Below are 22,929 nucleotides of genomic sequence, written 5' to 3'. Positions count from 1 at the left end.
AATTACAAATTATGCCTTTTAAGTAAGGTAAGCTCTTCTTAGGGACTGTAGTTCTACTAGTTGAGGGAATGGAGGTTAAAAATCGCCTCTCTAATGGTGTTCAACAACGTACTAGCTTTTTAAGCTGTATGCATAATACCTTTGATGAGAATAAATGTAAAGGAAGAAAGGGATAGTTAGTAGTAGTGTGTAAGAACTGCATGTGTGAGTACTTTATTTCCTAATAATTAATGTGATATAGATTCCGTCTAATATATCTCGTTTTCTCATATTTTGTGCAATATATTAAGTAATACAAATGTAATGTTGGATAAGGGTGCTGTTTCATATCTAGGGGCTTTAAGTATGTTAAAAACCTATTTAAATTGTCGTCAGTAAGTTTTATGCCCTCTAATTAGGAAAATATTTGGTTTGCAAATACAGAATCCTACTTTGCGGAAATTCAGTTATTGCGGTGAAGTCTGGAACGAATTAACCGCGATAAACGAGGGTTAACTGTAGTACTGTTCAATAATTTTAAAGTTCACACTCGAAGATGAAACTAATTGGTATTTCTTTGACGAGGTCTATTACTCCCTATTGGAATTTTCGTACAAGAAGTGTTACTTGCTAAGCAGAAGAGTTTGCTTTTGTTGCAGTTGTAGGTCAGATACAACTACTTCCGATATTTTATTGCAGTAATTTCACATTTTTTTGTGCACTGAAAGTTAAAATTTTGTCTTGACCGTACAATATATTTATTAAATTGTCATCGTCCTTTTGTTCTAATTATGTTCTGTTTTTTTTCCAGTTGGACGACTGCACACTGCAACTATACCGGTACAATGGTTGCGAAGGGGATTATGGGAATTACTTGGATTTGGAATCTACCATAGACGAGCAGGCTGAGGATTTCGAGGATTTCCATCAAAAGTAAGTCTGCTTTTCATTTGCCCCTTAGAACTTTTTAAGTAACTCAAATCACACCTTATGCCATTGTCTTTGTTTAATATTTAATGTGAAACCATATGGAGTAAGGAGTAGCTACCCGTACATTGACGAATATCGAAACAATCAAGAAAGAAAAAAAAATCGACTCCCGATGCAACATTATTTTCGAAATTAGTTTACCTAACGTTTTAAAAAGCTTTTCGGAATAAGAATGACTCAACTACTGCGTTATCATTAATTGTAAATATGTAGATTTCAAGTAAAAAATTAAAAATATTATAACAGTTGAAAATAATATTTTGACAAATACTTTATGCATGAAAAAAGTTAAAACTCATTAGAAGAATTTTATTGGAATATTTTTTCGAGAATAAATTACAATTAGAATAAATTTAATAATATCCAGAAACCATAATACGAAATTAATGTAAAAAATATTATGATTAGTGCGAAATCTGTCCGAGGCGAGAACAAGTGTTTAGAAAATGAAGAGAAGATTTTGAGCGTACGGGAGGTTTAAAAGTACGCCTCAAATACTTCTTTTGAATATAAAAATCAACAAAGAACTTATCCTTTCCAAAAGCCCGTTTTGCCCATGACGTATGCTTAAAGCTATTTGGGAGTGAAGCAAGAAGGTACACCACTATGCAGCTCGTCGTATACCAAGCACTTCCAGTCGGATGCCACATTTTCAAGATGGTTTTGTTCACTTTTAGACTTTCTCATCACTTTTCATGCTTTCAGAACGTTTAAATTCCATTGAATGTTTTTTAAAGCTTTATCAACTTTTTTCTTAGTATCTTCTTTTTTAACTTCTTTTCTTCTGCTAGTTTTTAATAAAAGTGCTCGTGAGAATTTCTGCTCTGTGTGTTCCTTTTCTTGTTGTTTTACCGGACACAATTTTGGGCGGTGTTCTTGTTTGAATGGCAATCGGAGTCACGTGGGATATTAAGCAACTGCTCCAAAGGTACCGTCGTTAAAACTTTTCCTGACATTGAGGTGCAAACTACTTACTGCACTACTGGTTCAGTATCTGCTTTTGGCATGAGAATTTCTCATTTATTAGATTTCAAGTGCTCCAGAACTAATGGTGAAACAGTACTATCCTAATCAGTGGGCTCATGGTCTACTGATGGATTCAAAATATTCCTGTGGAAATCGGCAGTTGTTTCGGGCTCTGTTACCACCATATCCGTAATGTTCAATCGAGAGGTATATATATATAGGTCCTGAGGGTTTGTCAAATAAACTTCACAACATATAATCAGAAAACCACGATGCCTGAGCCTTATTATTTTTTTAGCTAATCATTTGTGAAGTTGGCTGAACTGATAAGTCATTAATTAATTTGCACAAATCTAAGCAAATTGGGCAACAATAATTTTACAAAAATCTAAAGAAAATGCCCCAAAACTCCTTTTTGTGATATCCGTTGCACAGGATTTAGAAGTTCAACGAAAAACTGGTGGGAAATACGTTTTCTGAAGTACAGGAATTCCACATTTTACATATTTTAAATATTTTATTTCGATAAGCTAACATCAACACGAGGAATATGTATATATGGAAGTACGAATAATACTAGACTGGCACTAATAGAAACTTGCGTTCATTAAAATGTTTTCCCCGGACCGCATCAGAACGATGATCCAGAAACATTTTATCGATGTATCCAGGATGCTATTTTTCGGCCATTGTGCGGAGGCTCTTTGCCCAGTTTTTTTTTTTTTTACCTCAAGCATCAAAGGCGAAAGATGAACCATAAAATAAGCATTTTAACAATGGCAATACAATGAGCGATGTTCGCCTGCGAAAGAGAACAGCTCTTTCACGTCTTTATAGTGATATCAAAGTGTGTTGCCCTCTTACAAATACCTGAAAAAAATATTTCACGTGTTTACAAGAAAAAAAAAGTACCAGAAATAAAATATCTATCGTGTGGTAGTGCCGCCCCGTAAGTATAAGTAATGTCGACATTCAAGCAGCCACGTAATGATATTTTGACGACGCCAACGAAGTTCAACCGATCTCAGCCAAAATTGGCAGATCGTTTCTGAATTTCCGAAAGCCTGGAGGGGTGTTTCGAATGTATGGTGGGTGGAAGAAGATGGCATTGAAGATGTGTCGATTTCGCAATTGAATCGCATGCAGAAATGAGCTTTTGATGGTGTTGAAAGTTTCGGTGTGAACGTTTTTTTTTCTTACTGTATTTTTTCGTGGTGTTGCCACAGTCATTTTACAAAATAGTTTCTTATTAGATCTGTGGTCGAGGAACTAAATTATGTTTTCATGATGGTGCTGTGATATTTTTTTATTGTTCTTTTCTTCGCCTTTTTTATGAACTCCCTTCACCAGTGCGTGTTAGGCTTAACTTTTGGATAAAGAATTTCTCTTTTAGTTTGATGCTACATTTGGAGTTTACAGAACTGATAAATCTAAGCATATGAGAGTTTTAAACTCAGATGTTCCACACCTTTTTTAGTCCTCATTTATTTCATTTCGATTTTTATTACAGACATTGCTTGTTGACTGCTTTAGTCGAGAGTTGTTGTAGCTTCCAAACGATTATTTCTTTTTGCAACACATTCAAAATATTTTGCGTTAATATGAAATCTGCACTTTTGGCTTTCCAATTGATAGCATAACAATCATCCATGATCTGATTCTGCTATTGAAAGCAGCTCGATGTAAATGCAATTTTCTCTGCTCTATTAATCCTAAAATATAAATATTTCGGTTTTTTAATGAGTTTTGCTATTGTTATTGACATTAGAGCTTCCCTCTCGCAATTGGTAAGCAACCTAACTGCACTTATTTTCTCATTTTAATAAAAACAAGTTTCAACGGTTGAAAAGTATGGAATTTTATCATTTTTCAATTTTTTAAATATTTGTTAGGATCCAACCGTAAAAAAAGATTGTTTCATCTGATAACTTTTTGTCAAATAAGCTTCAAAAATTGTCTAGCTCGTTGCGTTTTGTTTTTTCCTGGGGTGAATCTATAAAGAATCTACATTTCATACTTAAAAATAATATTTTAGGCGAATGAGAAAGAAAATATCCGTTCCTCGATGCTCTATAAAATCTGGTGAATGTCTTGTTTTTCATATGGGGCAGTGAGAAGCAAAGGGATGCAGGTGGACATTTTCAAGTTTTGAGTAAAACATGTTTAAAGATTAGCTCATTGATTTTTTCTCCCTAAATCATGCTATATAGCAGCAACTACCAGTGCTACTAGTACCATCTCTTGCCCCAAGACAGAGGAGAGGTTCACCTACCATTATACACTGTTATAACCAGAGGTTCCAGACGAGTGAATATATTCCCCCTAAGGTGAAAGCATGGTGACCAAGGGTGCCATACTGGCCAGGAAGTAAAGCAGAGGTGCGAAAGTAGCAGACAGTCGTAGACAGGGGTGCCAAAACAGCAAGCAATCGCTAAATGACTTGCTGGCGCATGCGCATCCGGCATACATTCACCATTCAACCACTTCAATATGGCGGACGAATGATAGGTTGCACTACGCGTGGCTTCTACGTCTTTCACATTGAATGAAGTACACTATTGGATTAAATCTCAACTTTTGTAGGATAATTCTTTAAAATAACAAGTAAGTACAGCTTTTGATCACTTTGTAGCTTTTAGGGCTTTCAAACATAGTTAAAAGTACGTTTAATGCTTTTCAGTTACCGTTAGTCCGTTACGATACCGTAGTACCGTTAGTTGTTTATTTTCAGGTTACCGTTACTATCGTGAAAATTCCATCAATCAAAACGCTACTAAATGTATCTATCATTATTTTCTTGAGTACTCGATAAGCAACATTTAATCACCGAAATAGTAACCGCAATGTTATTTTCAATAATCAACAAGTGAGAACCTAAATAAAAATGATTCTTGTGCTTTGTGTAGCGAGCGCAAAAAATAAAAAAGAAATCTCTCTCCGTCTATCTTTTTCTTTTGCTTTTTCGTTCAAGTGTTTGAATCATTTCCTGTTAGCGGTTATTCGATAGTGTTAGGAATTTCTTTAAATTTTTAACTGTCGAAAAATTTTATGCGCATTTTATTTTATTGTTATTTTGATTGAAATTTTGAACGCTTGAGAAACGATTTTGTTTTTCCGTAACTTTAATATCCCATAATATTTTTGGCTGTTCATGTAAATAATTCATAAGTACATCTACACTTTACTTTCGGTGCGGTTATTTCTCACAAATGATCATTAACTTAACTATGATTATTCAAATAATTACTCGTCTTTAACTTTAAATATATTTGTGACAACTCTTTGATACCAAATAAAGTCTGTAGATATTTATTGTTTTATTCATTTTTAATATTACTTTGTAAAAAATAAAAAAAAACTCATCAGTACGCAGAATTTTCACAAGTTTTTTACCGCCCCGAGAGTTATTATAATTATTATTATTTATTTTATTTATTTTTAAGAAAAGGATAAAAATTTCACAGGTCCGCAATGTTTTTCATTTGTTTTTACCGACCCGTGGGTCAAAAGAGGTTGAGAAACACTGATGTAGAGAACGATCAGATGAATTAAAGCAATGAGCACTTCTTAACTATGTTGAAAACTCTGAAATATGGTCAAATGCTGTAATTACAAGTTTTAATCATTTCCAGTACTGAATTCATGCAATGTGAAAAGTGTGCAAAACGTAGACTATCATGAATCAAAACAAAACTATTAAAAAAAGAAAAATACACAACTGTATTCAAAAACGCACACAATACGGGGGAGGGGGGAGGATCTACAGTAGGGGTGCCATTTCTCTCTCCGAAGGTTCATTATTTTCACCCCGGCTGCCTATTTTTTAAAAGGTGACTGTTTTTCACCCTAGTTAGAGGTGCAATTTCGGCTCCGTATTAGGTGCCGCTGGTGAACAAGCGTTTCACCCCTGAAAGGTGCCGAATGCAACCTGTAGTTTTAACAGTGTACTGGCTATCTTCAAATTTTTAATTTTGCCACTTACACCCCTTGTTTCTCACTGCCTCATATGGTATTTAAAAATGTGAGAGAAGCGTTTGAGCCAGTATTTATGTATTTTGTATGTAGGTGAGTGGGTGTTTTAATCTTTTGCTTGTTTAAGAGTCATTTCTTTTTAAGGCACTTTTAATAGTTGATGTCTTCAATTTTCGTAAAAATTTCAGGATGTGTTAGTGGTACTATGATAAGAAAAAGTAAAGTTTCTTTTTCTAAAAAACTGATTTGTTTGTCCTTGAGTAGAGGGTTAAAGTTTAAGGAAAAAGAGCTAAATATATGATTGCTTTGCTTCAAAAGCAATGATAATCCCAGCCAATTCTTTTTAATAAGAATACTATTTGATACCAGGTACATGCTAGCATAAATATTTCGGTGGCTCACTTATGACTTTGAGGGCAAAGGTCAATTGAAACTGCTACTTTTTTTTTACTTTTTTTGCCTTGTTTAGACCTGGATATCTGCTAAAGCCGCGAGTAACCCTCGGAAATAAGTATATGATTAACTACTCACCACAGTATAGTACTAAGAAAAATATAAAATAGCGTTCGTTTTGGCTTTAGTAGTTAAACGGTCTCAAAGTCGATGATTTTTTAAAAAGGCCCAAGTTTAGAGGTCAATAACTTTGTGACGGGTCAACAACTTTGTAACACAGCTGTAGTTATAGTCCGAGTAGTGTAGCTTGAGGTCCAGGTTAGAAACACATGGCATCTAGTCAACTTTTTTAATTACGCGGTCTCAGAGTTGATAATTTAAAACAAAAAGAATCAGTTTTAGGTCAATTACTCTAAAACACCTGTGTCAATAACTTTGATCAAGAGCTGTAATTATGCTCTACGTGGTGTAGTTTTAGACTCATGTCAGAAAACCATGAGATCTAATCATCTTACTTAATTAAACGGTCTCAAAAATGATGATTTCAGTATAAAAGAGCGTTTTTTCACGAGTTTATATACGTGCTACTAAAAATCTTATGAGCTCAAACTCGCATAAATACTAGAACGAATCAACAGCCTAATGTACTTTAAGCTCCAAAAATTTCATGCTTCTAGTGTAATAAAATTTTCTGTAACCTTGACCACAACATGGCAATTTTTTCTCACAAATCTGATCCGCCATTTCGGAGCACTATATTTTGGGAATTCTAGATCTTCAAGATTCGGCTCTCGGAACTGAAAATTAGCATCAGTTTCAAAGACACATCTCTACGCCTCTATAAAATTTCATCCCATTCGGGGATGATCGAGCGGGGACAGTTTGAAAAATCATGTCAGTTGACGTAGAATCACTCTGATATAATAATTATGCACATTTTACCAGCATCATTTGTTATTGTCTAACAAACTTGTTTTTTTTTTTTTGACATATTTATATTTTTAGTTTTCAGCCTTTATTTATTAAATTTATTTATTTATAAAAATGTATTACTAAGTAGTGTATATGCAAATTCTACTGTAATTATGAACTCAATCTCTTACCCAATCGCAATCATCTTCTTAAAGTGTAACATTGATTTATGATCATTATAAAGTCAAAAATAACAAAAGAGGCACGTGAATTGTGACAATTTTATATAATAAATACTACGTTAACTGACTTAAATTTCTCAAATTGTCCCTGCTCGATCATCCCCGAATGGGATGAAATTTTATAGAGGTGTAGAGATGTTTTTGAAACTAACCTATGCAAATTTTCAGCTTTCGAGATCCGAATCCTAAGTAGCTAGGATCCTCAAAATATAGCGCTCCAAAATGGCGGATCAGCTTTGTGAGAAGAATTGCCATGTTTTGGTCAAGGTTACAGAAAATTTCATAACGCTGGAAGCATGAAATTTTGGGAGCTTAAAGTACATTTGACTGTTGATTCTTTCTAGTATTTATGTGAGTTTGAGCTCATAATATTTTGAGTAGCACGCATATAAACTCGTGAAAAAACTCACCTTTATACTGAAATCATGATTTTTAAAACAGTTTAATTAAGTAAGATGATTAGATCTCATAGTTTTCTGACATGAGTCTAAAACTACATCACATCGAGCATAATTACAGCTTTTGCTCAAAGTTATTGACTCCGGCGTTTTAGAGTAATTGACCTAAAACTGAGTCTTTTTGTTTCAAATTATCAATTTTGAGACCGCGTAATTAAAAAAAATTGATTAATTGCCATAGGTTTCTAACGTTCACCTTAAACTACACCACTCGGACTATAACTACAGCTACGTTCCAAAGTTGTTGACTCGTCGCGATCAAAGTTATTGACCTCTAAACTTGGGCATTTTAAAAAAATCATCGACTTTGAGACCCATTACTAAAGCCAATTAGCTATTTTATATTTTTATTAGTACTATACTGTGGTGAGTGGTTAATCATATTCTTATTTCCGAGGGTTACTCGCGGCTTTAGCAGATATCCGGACCTAAACAAGGCAAAAAAAGTAAAAAAAAAAGTATAGTTTCAATTGACCTTTGCCCTCAAAGTCATAAATGATCCACCGAAATATTTATGCTAGCATGTACCTGGTACCAAATAGTATCCTTATTTAAAAGAATTGGTTTGGTTTACTCATTGCTTTTGAAGCAAAGCAATCATATATTTAGCTCTTTTTTCTCACGACCCTAAACTTAGACCCCCACTCGAGGGCTAACAAGTCAAATTAGAGAGGAAAGAAGCTTCACTTTTTCTTATCACCATACTAATAAAATATCCTGAAAGTTTCTGGAAAATTGAAGATGTCAACTATCAGGCCCCTCATTCACTTTGTCCAGCTTTAAAAAAAAATGACTCTTAATTTTAGTTTTTATTTCTTATTCCCTGAATGTTTCGCTCTCTATCCGTTGTTAGTTTTCGGGAGAGGAAAAGAAATCCCACCCATAACAGACTGACCTTCCAATATGTTCGAACTTCCTCGTAAATCGCCTTCTCGTAAAAAGAACAAGACTTCGCGTGTTCTGTGCCCTTTGCTGGGGTGGTGCGTTGCCCTTTCCAGAGTGTGTTCTGAGTAACAACGGCCATCTATTTCCTTACGCGACATAATGAAAATCCCGCGCAGTTCCCAAACTTGTGGAATTCTTTTTTTATTATTCTTCGCTTCCTTTTGTAATGTATAAATCGTCCGTCAAAGACTTGGGGCCGCGCGGAATGGACGAGCAGGACTTACTTTTCTGATCGTTTGTCAGAACACACCCTTGCCGGCATTGAAATAGTCATGCGGAGGGACAATGGAACGAAAGTCGCTTTATCCGGACTGGGAATGAGGGAGGGATGATTGGGCCGAAGGTGATGGGATGTCTCGGACGGGTCAGGGAATGTATCAGGATTTGGCAAAATCGGATCTAGAATATTTAATTCTATTATTCACGTGAAGCGGAAGTGTATCTTTTGCAAGACACCTTCTTTTGGAAGTGCTTTACGAATAGTCAAACGTCAAATTTGTTGTTTGGAGAAAAGCAAGAAAAACTTGATCAGCACCGTATATTTCATAAAGGTATTAATTATTATTATTATTTTTTTTCATTAAACCAGAATTCATTTGGAGATACTTCATACGCAAAAGCATTCTTGCTTTTTATTGATTTGAAGCATTTATAGTAGAAATAAGTTTGTTTTATTTGCAGTTCAATGTTGTATGGAACTAGAGATAGGGAACTATGGAACAGTCAAATTCTACAAATAGTACCATAGATATTATGGATACTCTCTATATACAAAAAAAAAATTCTCTGTAGATATTAGAGATGTACTCTGCAGATACCATCATTAATTTAATGAATATGAGAAACGAATTGATGAGTGTTATAGTCTTATCTAAAACCTTTTTACAGACATTATTGATTATAGTCTGGGAATGGGCTTATGACCCTATATATACCATCCCTTTAGGTTGTTTCATACTGGCCTGGTGCTCTCTTTCGTGGGAGAGGATAGATGCGTCGAGACTCGGACTGGGAGAGAACATCCGCTCTGAGAATAGGAAGGGGTGTTAATTGTTCTGGCTAGTTTTTCAAGCCTAAGCCAAATTATGCCTATCTAGGGCTTCTCTCTCAGAACCTGCTAGATCACAGCAGCTGTTCTTCCCGACACCCGAGACTGTCTCTGCTTGCATCCCTTCTTCCTATGCCTGAAAGCACCAGGATACTAAACTAACCTGTGAGGGTTAGGGGTGTTATCCTGGTGCTGTCAAAACCTCTCTACCAGTAATCAAATCTTCGCAAGAGGGAAGTTTTGCATTATTTGTCTACCGGTAGAGTCGTTTTGGTCCTTCGAAAATATGGTCCCAGGAGTGACAGGTCGAGTACCAAACACTACCAGATAGTACATACACAGATGCATATTTTCTGTATCGTTCAAAACGTAATAGAGGAAGTACAGATCTCCTCTTATGACACTCTAACTTTCCCTATCCAAACTCAATTTGGTTTGTATTGGTAAATTAATTTTTCCAAGCTCTTTTCAAGCGGTAGTGGATAATGCTTAAATTTCTACAATTGAAAAGGCCTGCAGACTATTTCTGAATTGGAATTTTTTTTAAAATCTTTCTGAACGAATTTCTCGCATTTAAAGCAGAAAAATATTTTTAAAGTGAAATAGAAGAACAATAAGAGCACAAAAAAGGCACTTAAGTCTAAGCAGGAGTCTTCAGAGGCTAAGTGGTCAAAAAAACTTTTTGCCGCAGCTACTTTTGTCTCAGCTTTCTGTTTTATTCCAAAGCTTTATTGCCTTCGTAATAATTGTAATTTTGTAATTTAGTATTTTATTTTCAAATATTTCTTTTTTGCTGCTTCATAGAAAGTATTGCGACTAATCTAATGCTAGTCTACCTTGCTGACTAATTTTGTGTTTTTTAATCCCCATCGCAGACTGTTGGAAAAAAATCTGCCACCCGGCTTGTTTATCAAACAAAAAAAGTCAAAGAAAAAATATTTTCAGATTCACAATTTTTTCAAAATTTTATGTTTTTAAGCAGAATTATATCAGAATTTTAATTAACAACCCTCAAAACATTTTCAAGTTTAGTTCTCAATTAGTTCTCTACTCTGGAGGAATATGATACTTTGTCACTTCCGTCTTCTTAAATTTCATTTACATATCCCTTCATCAAAATTCCATCATAAGGAGGAAATACCGCTGATAAAGATTGCAAGCTATTCAAAGTATCAGCTTGGCTGAATTTACTGATGCCATTCGATCTTCCAACAAAATACCATCCCTATACGCACCCCATCCCGACCCATTATAATCGCGTGAGTATTCGAATGAGATAATCTTCCGTTTCGTTCCATTAAGGTATCACGTGTTGTCATCGAGGAGTAAGTACATCTTAATGGTCAATCGATAGTAGTAAAATTATTTAAATATCATCAGTTGTATCGATTGAATGGTTGAGCATGCTACTGAGGTTCCTCCTCCTAGAGGTTGTTTGCTTCTTAAGAAAATCAATTCAGGAGGCAGTATGTTTTTGAGGATATCAACACTGGCGATAGATTGTTTTTGGAGAACATCAATTCTTAAGGTAATTTGCTCTTCTAGGGTATCTGGTCACTGCCGTCTCGAGTCAAGGCCGCACGGCTGGTCTGTGACGTCATCACCAAGGGGCGAACGTTAGTAAACTCGCGAGAAGTATTGAGCGCTAGATGTAACTTTTCTACATAACTTCACTGTTTTGTTTTCTTTCTTAAATTATATAAAACTATTCTTAAATTAATTTTGGAAATATTTCAATGTTAAATGTTTTCAAAAAAAAAAAAATCTATTGTGGTAAAAGTAAAAATAATTCAAACATTTTGATGCTTATTAGTTGTACAAGTATTTCCCTTTAACTCTTTAAATAATGTTGTAAAATATTTTAAATGATACAACATCAAACTTTTGTTTTCATGAATCTTTCTTAATAATTAGAAGACAGTGGAATGAAAGATTCAAAGCTTCTTGATTTAAAGTGCAAAACATTCTGATTTTTCTTCGTGTGAATATGCCAGACACGTTTTGCAGGTTAAAATAAAAACAAAAATTCAAGACTACATTTTTATTTCGTACAAAACATCAGTAATACATAACCATTTGTGAAAAAAAAAAGAATTATTTGACACATTGTTTTTAAAAATATTTACATAGCTCACAATAGAATTCAGCATGCAAATAGAACAAAAACATTAGTATATCTTTTCAGACAAAGTCAATAGTTCATATTAACACAATTTTTATTTCTTATTTAAATTAGAATTTACTAAAAAATTCACTACACTCTTTTGGTTCTCATACGTCACACATCGGTTTCACAATTTTAAAAATCACTGTTGAAAATTGCATCTTATTTTGAAATATTACAGGAAAAAAAATATGTTTTGGAAATTTACTAATAGTTTGTCCTTTAATTGCATAAGGTGCTTGTTTTAAGCGAAATAACTGCAATATGAAAAGACATGTTAGTGCTAGAGAAAACCACCGAAATAATATTTTTTGTAATGCATGAAGTAATACATGTCTTAGTCAAGTCGATTAAACAGTTAACCAAATACCTATACAAGTAAATAAAATAATACTGCAAAACTCTAAAAAATAAAAGAATTCCAGTATATTTATGACAGAGGTTTTATACTTTTCCTTGAGAAAGAATTAATAAAAGGTGAAAAAGAAAATTTTAAAATATAAAGTACTTTTAGCACAAAGGAAAGTGAAAAAAAAATTCTAAATTTTTTTTATATTAAATTTAATTCTAAAGTTATTTTCCCTGCTCACTGTTTAATGCCGCTAATTTCCTTTTGTTTTGTTTTTTACTCACACTATCATTTTGTTTTTTGCAATAATTTTTCAATAAAATGTTTGTTGATGTTTATTTTTCACGTTGTAAAGCAAAACATTTGCAAAGTCATACAAACTATTTTTACACGATGCAAAGATAATGATACAATATATTCCTGAAATTTTACTAGCAGTAACTAAACAAAATGTATTCTCAAAGAAGTATAGTACTTTAAAAACATAGCGTTGCTATCGTTTAAATACATACAGACGTTACGATTCGCGTTAGGGTTAGCTGTTACGGCATTTCGCTCGGGAAAACATGCCTATAAATCAAATTCGGAACATTCCCTTCACATTTCTTTTACTATCTTTTAAATTTGCAATAAGAATACAGAAAGATATGTTGATTCTTACCTATTGAGTTCCTTTACTATCACAGCATCGAGTTGGTTCCCACTGCCGGTCCAACAGCCATTCCTTTACAAAACAACGTGCACTGGAAAATATTTGCTTCGCGTCGTGAACCGCGAATGGAAAAAAACTCGCCCCCTCCTGATGACGTAGTAGCCCCTTCCGCTTTCAGAAGCGTGGCCTTGAGTCGAGACGGCGGTGATCTGGTTCAGAGGTAATTTCCATTCCGTGGACATCATACCTTGATGTATGGTTTTCGTGAGATCAGTTCTGGAGTTTATTTAAGTTTCAGGAAAATAATTCTTCAGGTAGCTTTTCGAGACATCAGTTCAGAAAAGTTTGTTTTTTGGTTCTGGAGGTAGTTTATTTTTTTAGAATACAGACCAGTTCTGGAAGTAATTTGATTTTTGAACACAGCAGTTTTATTAGGTAGCTTTTTTCGGATTCAATGCCAACCTATGCCCAATATTTAAGAAAAGGAGGTGCTCAAACACATTTTGCACCCTTAATCATGTCGTTAAAAATTAATCATTATTAACGATATTTTAACTGTCAGACAAGGGTGTCAAATGGTTCATTTCAACTGGATAACGACAGTTACATGTAATATTGACAGATTTTTCCTTAAACCCTTTCATCTATCCACATTACAGCATTTTTTAAGTGGGAGAAATGCATGCAGCTTTTGTAGTATTGCTTATGATACATTTTATGCAATGAAACAAAACGTTAGAAACTGAACACGAGTTCATTTTTTACCAAATAAACATTGCGTTAACAATTTCTGCTATGTAAAGGGGAACATCGATGACTTCCTATAAAAATATTAATATTTTTTGCCGTATCTCAACAAACCATTCATCCGTTCTATCTTTGAATTTCTTAAAAACCACTTTAGCTAGGAAAAAGTTAAAAGAGGGAAGTGTTAAAAAATAAGTTAATATGTGTTAAAAAATATCAATTCACACTGTTCAGTTTCCAATCAATTTACATTAAGAGCATTTTAACTAAATAACCCTCTAACAGTTTAAATTTATTTGCTTTTTTTTCTTTCTGCTTTTCTGTTCATTTCTATTTCCTCAATTAAGGTATTGAGACCTAGAAACCCTCATCATTGGTCACGGCTATGATTGAATGGTAGAGCATCTCTCTGATCTTTTCCTAGATGTAGTTTTGCTTTGGAAAACAGGGTATCAGTTAGTATCGATTGAATGTTTAACTACATCGCTCGCGTTCTTCTTTAAACAGAAGCAGTTAGTTTTTTCGAAAGTTATGAATTTAAGAAAGTTAATAAGTGTCATTTCTGAAGAAACTGTTTTTTTTTTCCTCGAAAGGAACGTATTATTATTGTCTCATTTAAAAGCAGAATAGTTTTTCTTTTCTCTTAACTATGTTATTCATTCCTGTGTTTTTTTTTTTTTTTAATTTTAGTTGTTCGGCCTAGCTAAAAAAAAAACCCGCGAGAAAGATGCACATAAAGGCACACATATTTGTTAGGAAAATTATATGTGAAACATTTTACTCATTTCTTTTTCTCAGTGAATAGATGTTGTTAAGGATCTTGCTACGCATTTTAGTTTTGATGTTTTTACCATTGTACAGTACGCAAAAAAGTGAATGGACAAAATCAGAATTTGTTTATATTTTCAAGTGTTTGACCTGCAGCTTCAAAATTTTGTAAAAACTCGTTCAACCCATAAATAAACAAAGTATGAATCTTACAAAATAACTCTATAAAGATTATCTCTAAATAATATGAATTAAAATAAAAAGTATTCAAAATAATTTAAATATATCTGTCAATAATTAAGAAAACGATCTGACTCCACGACTTCTTCAATAAGCTGTAACATAATTGGATGCTGAAAGTTCTTTTAAAAGGTCGATGATTTTCTCTGCTATGCGTACCAGGTTTACATTGATCTTCACTTCATGATAAAGGAGGAGCGAGATAATGATTTTTTACTCTAAACGTCTGTTACAGTCAAGGGTCTGACCAGAGGAAATGTAGGTCCTTTTGAGGACTCTTCACCTTCTCAAAAATCTACTTAGATAAAAAGGACCCTTCACAAAATTTCGATTTACCAAATTGGACCTTTCATGGACTCATTTTTTAATAAATGAGTATGCAAACTAGAAATCTAATCTATATTGATGGATAATTTTTGGTTTACATTTTGAAATTTCACAAAAAGAATTGATTTTTCTCAAATTGTTTTTAAAATTCACAAAAATAGGACCTTGTGAAAAATTCTGTACAAGACCCTGACAGTTTATAAAAGATTTCACACTTTCTGCAATTGCTTGTTTTATTTATTCACTTTTTTTTTTTAATTTTACGCCACCTTTCTTTGCAGAAAAATTTACAATTGCTTTATAAGCTTACGCCTCGATGAGCTTTTATTTAATTTTTAGTCTTTAAATTAAGCCTTCAGGTCTATTCACGGAACATTCTCAACAATGCTTCTGAACAGTTTGTGGTTGATATATTTTTCCTTCTTTCTAATGGGGCTACATTAGGTCATTAACCTTTTGCAGACCTAGTGCGATCCACTGAAATGGCATCCACTCTTTCGTGTGCCACTTTTAAGGCACAGTGTTCAATGGCACCGAGAGTTTCGATGTTCAGTTCCCATCAGACGGAGACACATGGTCTATCTTCGATGCGAAACTGCACTAGGGATTTAGTTTTACTGAGGGTATTCAAAGCAAATATGCCGTAACAATGACATCTTTAACATGCCGTATAAACATTTGGTATGGGCGCTGACGATTTTCTGCATCTTGAGAATCCGCCGACTGTCCAGCGTCCACTGCGAGTCAGAACCCGGGACCACGGCGCTGACCGTCAACGCATTACCATGCCACCCAGCCTACTGTGACTGATACGTGAAAGCAATGAGAGTCTTACGTGTAAAAAACGAATGTTTAAAAAATGAAAAAAAAAAAAAACAGGTATTGAACATGTGATTGAAACATTACTTGCTCAAAAACTTTTTCTTTTTTTTCATTTTAAACATTTATCTTCACACGTAAGACTCTCATTGCTTTCACGTTTCGTGATATACAGTCAACTCCCGCTACAACGCGATCTGACTTACGCGAAATGGCTATAATGCGAATTTTTCAGGAGCAACGAATTTTAGAGCTAAAGCGAATTTATCGCTCTCAACACGAAAATATTCGGAAGGGAATCGTGATGTTAAGTTTCGGCTTTTTTTTTGACTACTAAACATCGACCTCGTGAATGTACTTTCATCTTTTTAGCATTACTGACTGCGCAAGTTCCCACACACCGCACTACAAACATTGTTTTATTAGTGTGTATACATCACCACTACTCATTTTTCATTTATTTATCTTAAATATGAACGGTGATGAAATATTATGGCTCCTAGGCACGCTGTTTCGTCATCTAAAGTTTGAAGACGAAAACAGAAAGCGAAAGTTTGCGACAATTTAAGAAAAGGTAAAGATTCTTGATACGCTTGAACAACTAGAAAGTAAGTCGAAGGTAGCACGACAATTAGGAATGGGAGTGAATCTTTCATACGTATAATTAAAAGCCAAGAGCAAGCAATCCGTATAAGTCCAGAACTTAGTTTTAATAGAAAGCGCACCATAGAAAGCGAAGTTTAAGCAAAATGCAAACAATATGAAATTGGAATCTGCTCTTCTATTGTAGATTATAGAGATCCTGAAAGAGGGATGCTACCATAGATGTAGATGTTGTAAAAGTAAATGCGAAGTTACTGTATTTTTAAAAATATATATTAGAATGACGATCAGATTGCGCAGTATAAATCATCATCTTCAATTTTTAAGTTATAAACGTAACTTATTGTCTCTACTGTATAGTACTCTTACAGTGTAGTGCATTATTATTACTACATACTGTACGTACTGTATTGATTTATTTTTACGTCTTTTTCTCCCATTGATCATTGATTTTGTGTATCGTAACAGTATTTTATGTTGAATAATGCAGCTTTTTTAAAAATACGGTAAAAAATTCAGCTCTTTAAATAAGAAACGGTAATATATAGTCAAAAAATGGTCTAAAACAATTTAAAAGGTGTTAAAAAATGTCTAAATTGATTGGGTATGTTAATAAAAATCATATACACAACATTTTTCCACAACGCGAAATTTCGACTTACGCAAGGAGTCTTGGAACGCATACCTCGCATAAGTCGGGATCCGACTGTATACTATACTAGTTTGTACATTATTGCAGAATATGTGATTGTTATCATTAATTTTAAAAAACTTGGATCTTATCCGTGAGTTTGCAAATGAATGAACGAGAAGAAAAAAACATCCAAAGACAAACAAGTCATTATCTCTAAAGGAAAATACATTTTCAATGTCCGCAAAGAATGAATGATTACCGATCACCGCGCAGAGCTTGATCGAACAATCAAAAATTTTCCCAGCACAGCCGGGGTCAGGGAGTAGAACTGAATAAATTATGCAAGTAATTCAATTTTATTTGGCAGACGATTTTTTTTCTTCTGTAGAGCTTCTGGTTTCGAAAGCAGCTCTCGAAGTAGCTGCCAGAAAGGGTAATTATTTAGAGTGTGATTCCCGCGTGCGTTCTTTTCGGAAAAATCGTTCTTTCTACGATGTTTTATGTTTTTTTTCTCCGTTGGTGTCAATGAGGTAACATCGATGAGTCCTGCCGCGACGGGGTGTTCGTCCTTGTAACGCTTCCCAGCAATAATTAATTAAAGGTCTGTTTATGAAGTGCTGCGCAGTTCCGATTGGAAGTTTCGCTTTGTTTGTAACTGTCGTTTTTAAATTTAAATTCATAATTGGGATAATCAACATTCGTGCAAGAGCATTTTAAAGCTTCAAATTCGTGCGTTAACATTCAATGTAGTTTCATGCAGAAAAAATAATAACATTAATCTTTTTATGAAACAGTAAAACGTCTCTTGGCTGTTTCTCTGAAGGGCCTATCACATGGGTAAATGTTTGTGGCACTCAGACAGTTGTTTTGAATCCTCCTTCCCGTTAAGTTTGTCATATAATAGAGATCAAATTCATGTGCGGGCTATGATAATGACTTTTGTTGAGTATTTGTGAATTTGAAATAATTGTTTTGTCTACTAGTTGACAGAGTTCAAAGAAGTAACAAATGTCAAAGATAAAAGTCTCGCATTTTGGTAACAGTACAACTTGTTAAGTTGACCACCTGTCCAAGTTGACCACTAAAGTACTGCACCGCGAGTGGTAAACTCGCGCAGGTTTCATTGTAACAAGCGTTTTACTGTGAGGACTGTGAAATGTATCCTGTGTAATGACGTTTCAGTTCAATACTATTTTGATTAATTAAAAGACAAAAAAGGAAAGAAGTGCGAAAAATTTTCGGAAATTAACGAGTTCTTTGAAAAGACAACTTATGAGCACTGTGAAGCAACCTGAAGGGAAATGTTTGAGTGAAAGTGGTCATAAAAGCTTTTTCTTATGATAGCCGCTTATTTTATTTTTGATAATACAGTAAATTAATCTCCCAAAATCGTGCTACGTGATATATCATTAGAAAGCATGTTTCAAAAGCTTGAAATACAGCAAATAAAATATTTTAGCTCTTATTTTGAGGAAAAGTATTCACTGAAAGAGCCCAAACTTCACTTTTTGCTGTTTCGTTTGCTTCTTTAGGAGGCTCCACACAATAAACGGAAAGACCAAAAACCTGAAAATGTTCTAGTTAATTCATGGGTAGACGCAATCATGAAATTTTATTAAGTCCTTAATATGTATCTGAAAAGTATATACTTTTTTCGTTGATTTGAAGTGGAATAACTTACAAATTACCTTGTCTTTATTTTAAACAACATAACGAAAAAACTATTTTTTTTTAAATATTTTTTATAGTGCGTATAATTTTGGGGATCTCCTAGGCTGGAAAGACTCTAGTTCAAGCTTATTGAGCTAGGCTACTACATCAAGCTTTGCTTTTGTGCAAACTTATTTGAATATTTCGTGGTATAATTTTCAGTTTTTTTGCATTGGATACGTGGGGAATTCGGAATCGTCATTCAGTTACTGAGTCTTCAGTCAGTTACTAAAATGTTGTAATGACTGTGCTTATTTACTGTTGCAGCTCGTATTGCTCATATTGCAACTCAAGAGCCGTATGCCTAGAGTTATTAACTACTCCGTGATCCTAATTTAAATTTATTAAAATTTCTTTCCATCACTTTTTGAATCTGTATTGCTTTTTATGTAGGTTGTAGGTCAGTCAAGTACCATGTTTTTAACCATTTTTCTATAATCACCAGAAATATATTTTGAAAATTCAACTATACCATTAAAATCAGCTTTAAAAGCACTAAACCGGTGGAAAAGATCTTTTGAAAAATATATTTGTGTTCTAAATTTCAAAACACTCATCGTTTCGCTTTGTAAATGTCAATTACCTTTGGGATTGCCCACAAGATGCATCAATGAGCCGGACGATTTCTTACTAAATCGAATTTGGTTGCAAATCGCCGACAAAACTGTTGACCTCGAGCTGCAGTTGTTCTGGTCAGTGATTCAATCAGTTTTTATTTTTTCCTCTCTTGTTGTTTCCGCGTGTGGTCTTGACCCTCCGCGGCGTGACCGATTTGTCTTTCCTCTCCCTGCTCCGCTGACAAGATTCGGTGCAGCGATTTCTTGTCATACAGAATGGAATATCTGGAGCGACTTTTGTTTCGTCGGGAAAGATTGCCACTGTCCTATTGTGAGTGACAGGAACGAATCGAAAGAAATTGACATTCGCGTCAGAGTCCATTGGCCGTAGACAATCTTGCATAAACATGCTTCGAAGAAAAAAAAAAAACAGAATGATTGCGTTATGCGTATCCGTTTACAATCACAGTTGCCACAGACTCAATTTTATACTCCTACCAAAGGTCATGTATTCTGGTTTAGGAGTTCTGATGATATACATTTGTATCTGGACTAAAATATGTACATTTTGTTTCAAATTGCCAGGACTTGAAATCTATTTTAAGTCTACTTCTAATAACAAGAGCCTTAACCCCTTCTTTGTTGCATCGCATGCCACGCAACGAAGAGAAAAATGTTCACTTTGAAACTGAATTCGGCACTACTTATTACAAGTCATTTTTGAACTACACTATAAAATACACTTGCAAATTTGTGCTTCTTCTAACGTTGTTATGTCTTACTTTACACTATAATTTTTTTTTTTTTTTTTTTTTTGCATAATATAGAAAACATGTTTTTATTGTTAATTACTCGTATAGTTAAATGACTTTTTTTTTTTTTTTTTTGATAGGACACTTTTGATATTTGAATTAGCTGATAATATTTTAAAATCGATAAGGGGGAGGGGGTGGGCATAAAAGCTATATGTTTTTTAGGCTTTTTGTCTCTTTTTTGGATTGCCTCGATCTTGGTTGGTTCTCCGGGGTCATTCCAAGGAAAACGGTCATTCGTCCTGCACGTGACACTTCATACATTTCATTTAAAATAGTAATTTAAAATGGTAGAACAAAATTTTGTTGTTTAAGAAATCACAAATGTATGTGTGACTTCTTGAGCAAAAAAATTTCGTCATTGCTTTTTAAAATAATTTCTCTTTTAGGAAATATAGGAACCGTCACGTGTGAGACAAAATGGCCGTTGTCAGTGGAATAGCCATATATACGTATATATTTTTTTCAATGGTTTAAATTATTATTGCTCAACAAATGAGCTAAGTTCCATTTTACGTTAAAACCTTAGCTTTCAAAACCTACAATTTATTTTGTAATTACTCTGTTAATAGAGCAAAAATGTTAAGTACAGGTAATGCATGCAGCAAACAACAAGAGGTTGACTTTGGATGTCCTGCACGTGACGGATGCAAATAAATTAAATTTTAATTTAACAAAATTATTTAATGAAACTAATACAGTGTCAGGAGTATCTTTGTATCAATTGTAAAGATTAAAAAATGTGCTTAATAATGTTTATTCAAAATTTTAAGATTTATAACAAAATGTTGGTGAAATTATCGAGTCGGATTGTCCCGCACGTGACGGTGGAATGACCAATCCGTAGCATTTAAAAGGGGTCGGGTTTTGCTTTTTGGAGACTGGGGCACTCACAATCCTGAAATATTTTACAGTGGATGAGATAAGTGAATTAAGTGACGGTTGAACAAATGAACTCCAACGAAGATGAATACTACCGATCGTTGTTTACATAGCAGTGCTGTTCTCATACAACCTATTTTAACTTAAAGTGACCATAAAGAAAGATCATATTGCGTGACTTTTTAAGATTGACTTCAGCTGTACATTTTGCTCTTTCCAGAAACTAAGCCTTTTTTATGACTCATAGATTCACTTATGAAAAACGAGTGGGTGACGAAGGTCCGAGGACACTCAGCGCCTTCTAAGAAGTATCCTTGCCTTCATTTTGGCTGTATTTCCAAACTGATTAGTCAAAATTGCGACACATGTAAGTTGGTAGTGTGTTGGAGTCGATTGGGTAATATTTGCACAATCTTCCGTGGACCGTACATTGGTAACAGATGCAGGTGTTAATTGTTAACTGCAAGCAGAGGAGTAATATGTTAATAGAACTTGAGTATCAATCATTAATAAAACTGAAGTGTTGAATTGTTAACAATGAATCGCACAAAAATTCTTTCAAAAGTTGGTTTTCATTGTAACTGAAAAAAGTTAGTTTGTTCTATTGTATTTAATCATTTTTTAAAAATAAATAAATTAATTAATTAGTTATTTTTTCAAGCAAAGGGTTTTTTAACATATGGGGCATATATATCGCCTAAGTCGAAGCTGATTTTATAAATTATCAAGCATAAAAAATTATAAATTACTTTTTTCTCTCGCTATTAAGACATTATGGGAAAAAAAATCCGCAACTTTTTTTTAAAACACTGCAAATTTCAATATTTAACTTCAAAGTTTATGGCCCTCAAATGGGAATTTGCCAATTAGTCTATGTATTGCATAGAAGAGTATTTACTCGCAATCACCATTGAGTTAAGAACCTGCAGTTCGACCCTTTTAACTTCCACGAACCAAACCTGGCAGTTACATAGTACAAAAAATATTTTCTGCTGCCATTTACGTTGAAAAAAGATCGCCGTGTGCATTATTTTTATTTTCAAAACTTTTCAGCAGTTATTTTGACAATTACAAAGTTCATATCAAATTACTCACATTGATTAAACACCAAGATGAGGTGGAAATGCCCCCTACCCAACCCCCTTTACCTTTGTGCTGAAAAGTAAAGTAAGAAATAACAACGCGAAAAAGCACTAATTGCAGGTTTCGGCGTTCGCCGAAACACACATAAGCAGAAATCTGCCATTTGTGTTTTTTGACGTTGTTATTTCTTACTTTACTACTTAGTATTTCGTAAAAGCGATTTTTCACTGATTTTTCGTTTCTCAACTGAGAGTTTAATATTTATTGTCTAATTTCTTTCCAAACTTATTGCCACTGGTTAAGCTGAAGCCTGCTTTTCTATATAGGGGTGCGCGAGGCTGCTGAATCCGGTGGTGCTGCGGTGATCGAGCACCCCCCAAAAGAGGGGGAAAAAAGAAAGGGGAATGTTCTGTTTTCCCCCAACTTCCTGGATAACAGAAGAGACATTTTTGCTTATGAAACTGAAGGAAAGTGAAATAAAATTTTGATTTTAGGGTTGACAATACTTGAAATGAAAACAATTGAAAGCTATTCTGCAGAACTATTTGGAGTTAATATTGTTCTTCGAGGAAATCGAAATTGAAAAATCTGATAGTGGTGCTAATGTCAAAGAAAGGATTTCGCATGTTTCTAACCTCTTTTGACTTCCTATTCATCACAATTTGTTTTGCCTAAAT

General features: G+C 34.0%; 1 protein-coding gene across 2 annotated transcripts in view; it reads left to right on the top strand.

Moving 5' to 3' along the window:
- Positions 1–22,929, top strand: part of LOC129231810 (FH1/FH2 domain-containing protein 3-like) — a gene marked incomplete at its 3' end in the record, with an annotated part of 200,123 nt that overhangs the window by 95,604 nt on the left and 81,590 nt on the right. For both annotated transcript variants that reach the window (XM_054866198.1, XM_054866190.1), the window contains 1 exon segment: positions 791–912. In XM_054866198.1, coding sequence (XP_054722173.1) covers positions 791–912 — 122 coding nt within the window.

The sequence above is a fragment of the Uloborus diversus genome, chromosome 1 (assembly GCF_026930045.1).
Source record: "Uloborus diversus isolate 005 chromosome 1, Udiv.v.3.1, whole genome shotgun sequence".
NCBI classification, from domain to species: Eukaryota; Metazoa; Arthropoda; class Arachnida; order Araneae; family Uloboridae; genus Uloborus; species Uloborus diversus.
This window is presented reverse-complemented; position numbering and strand designations above follow the sequence as displayed.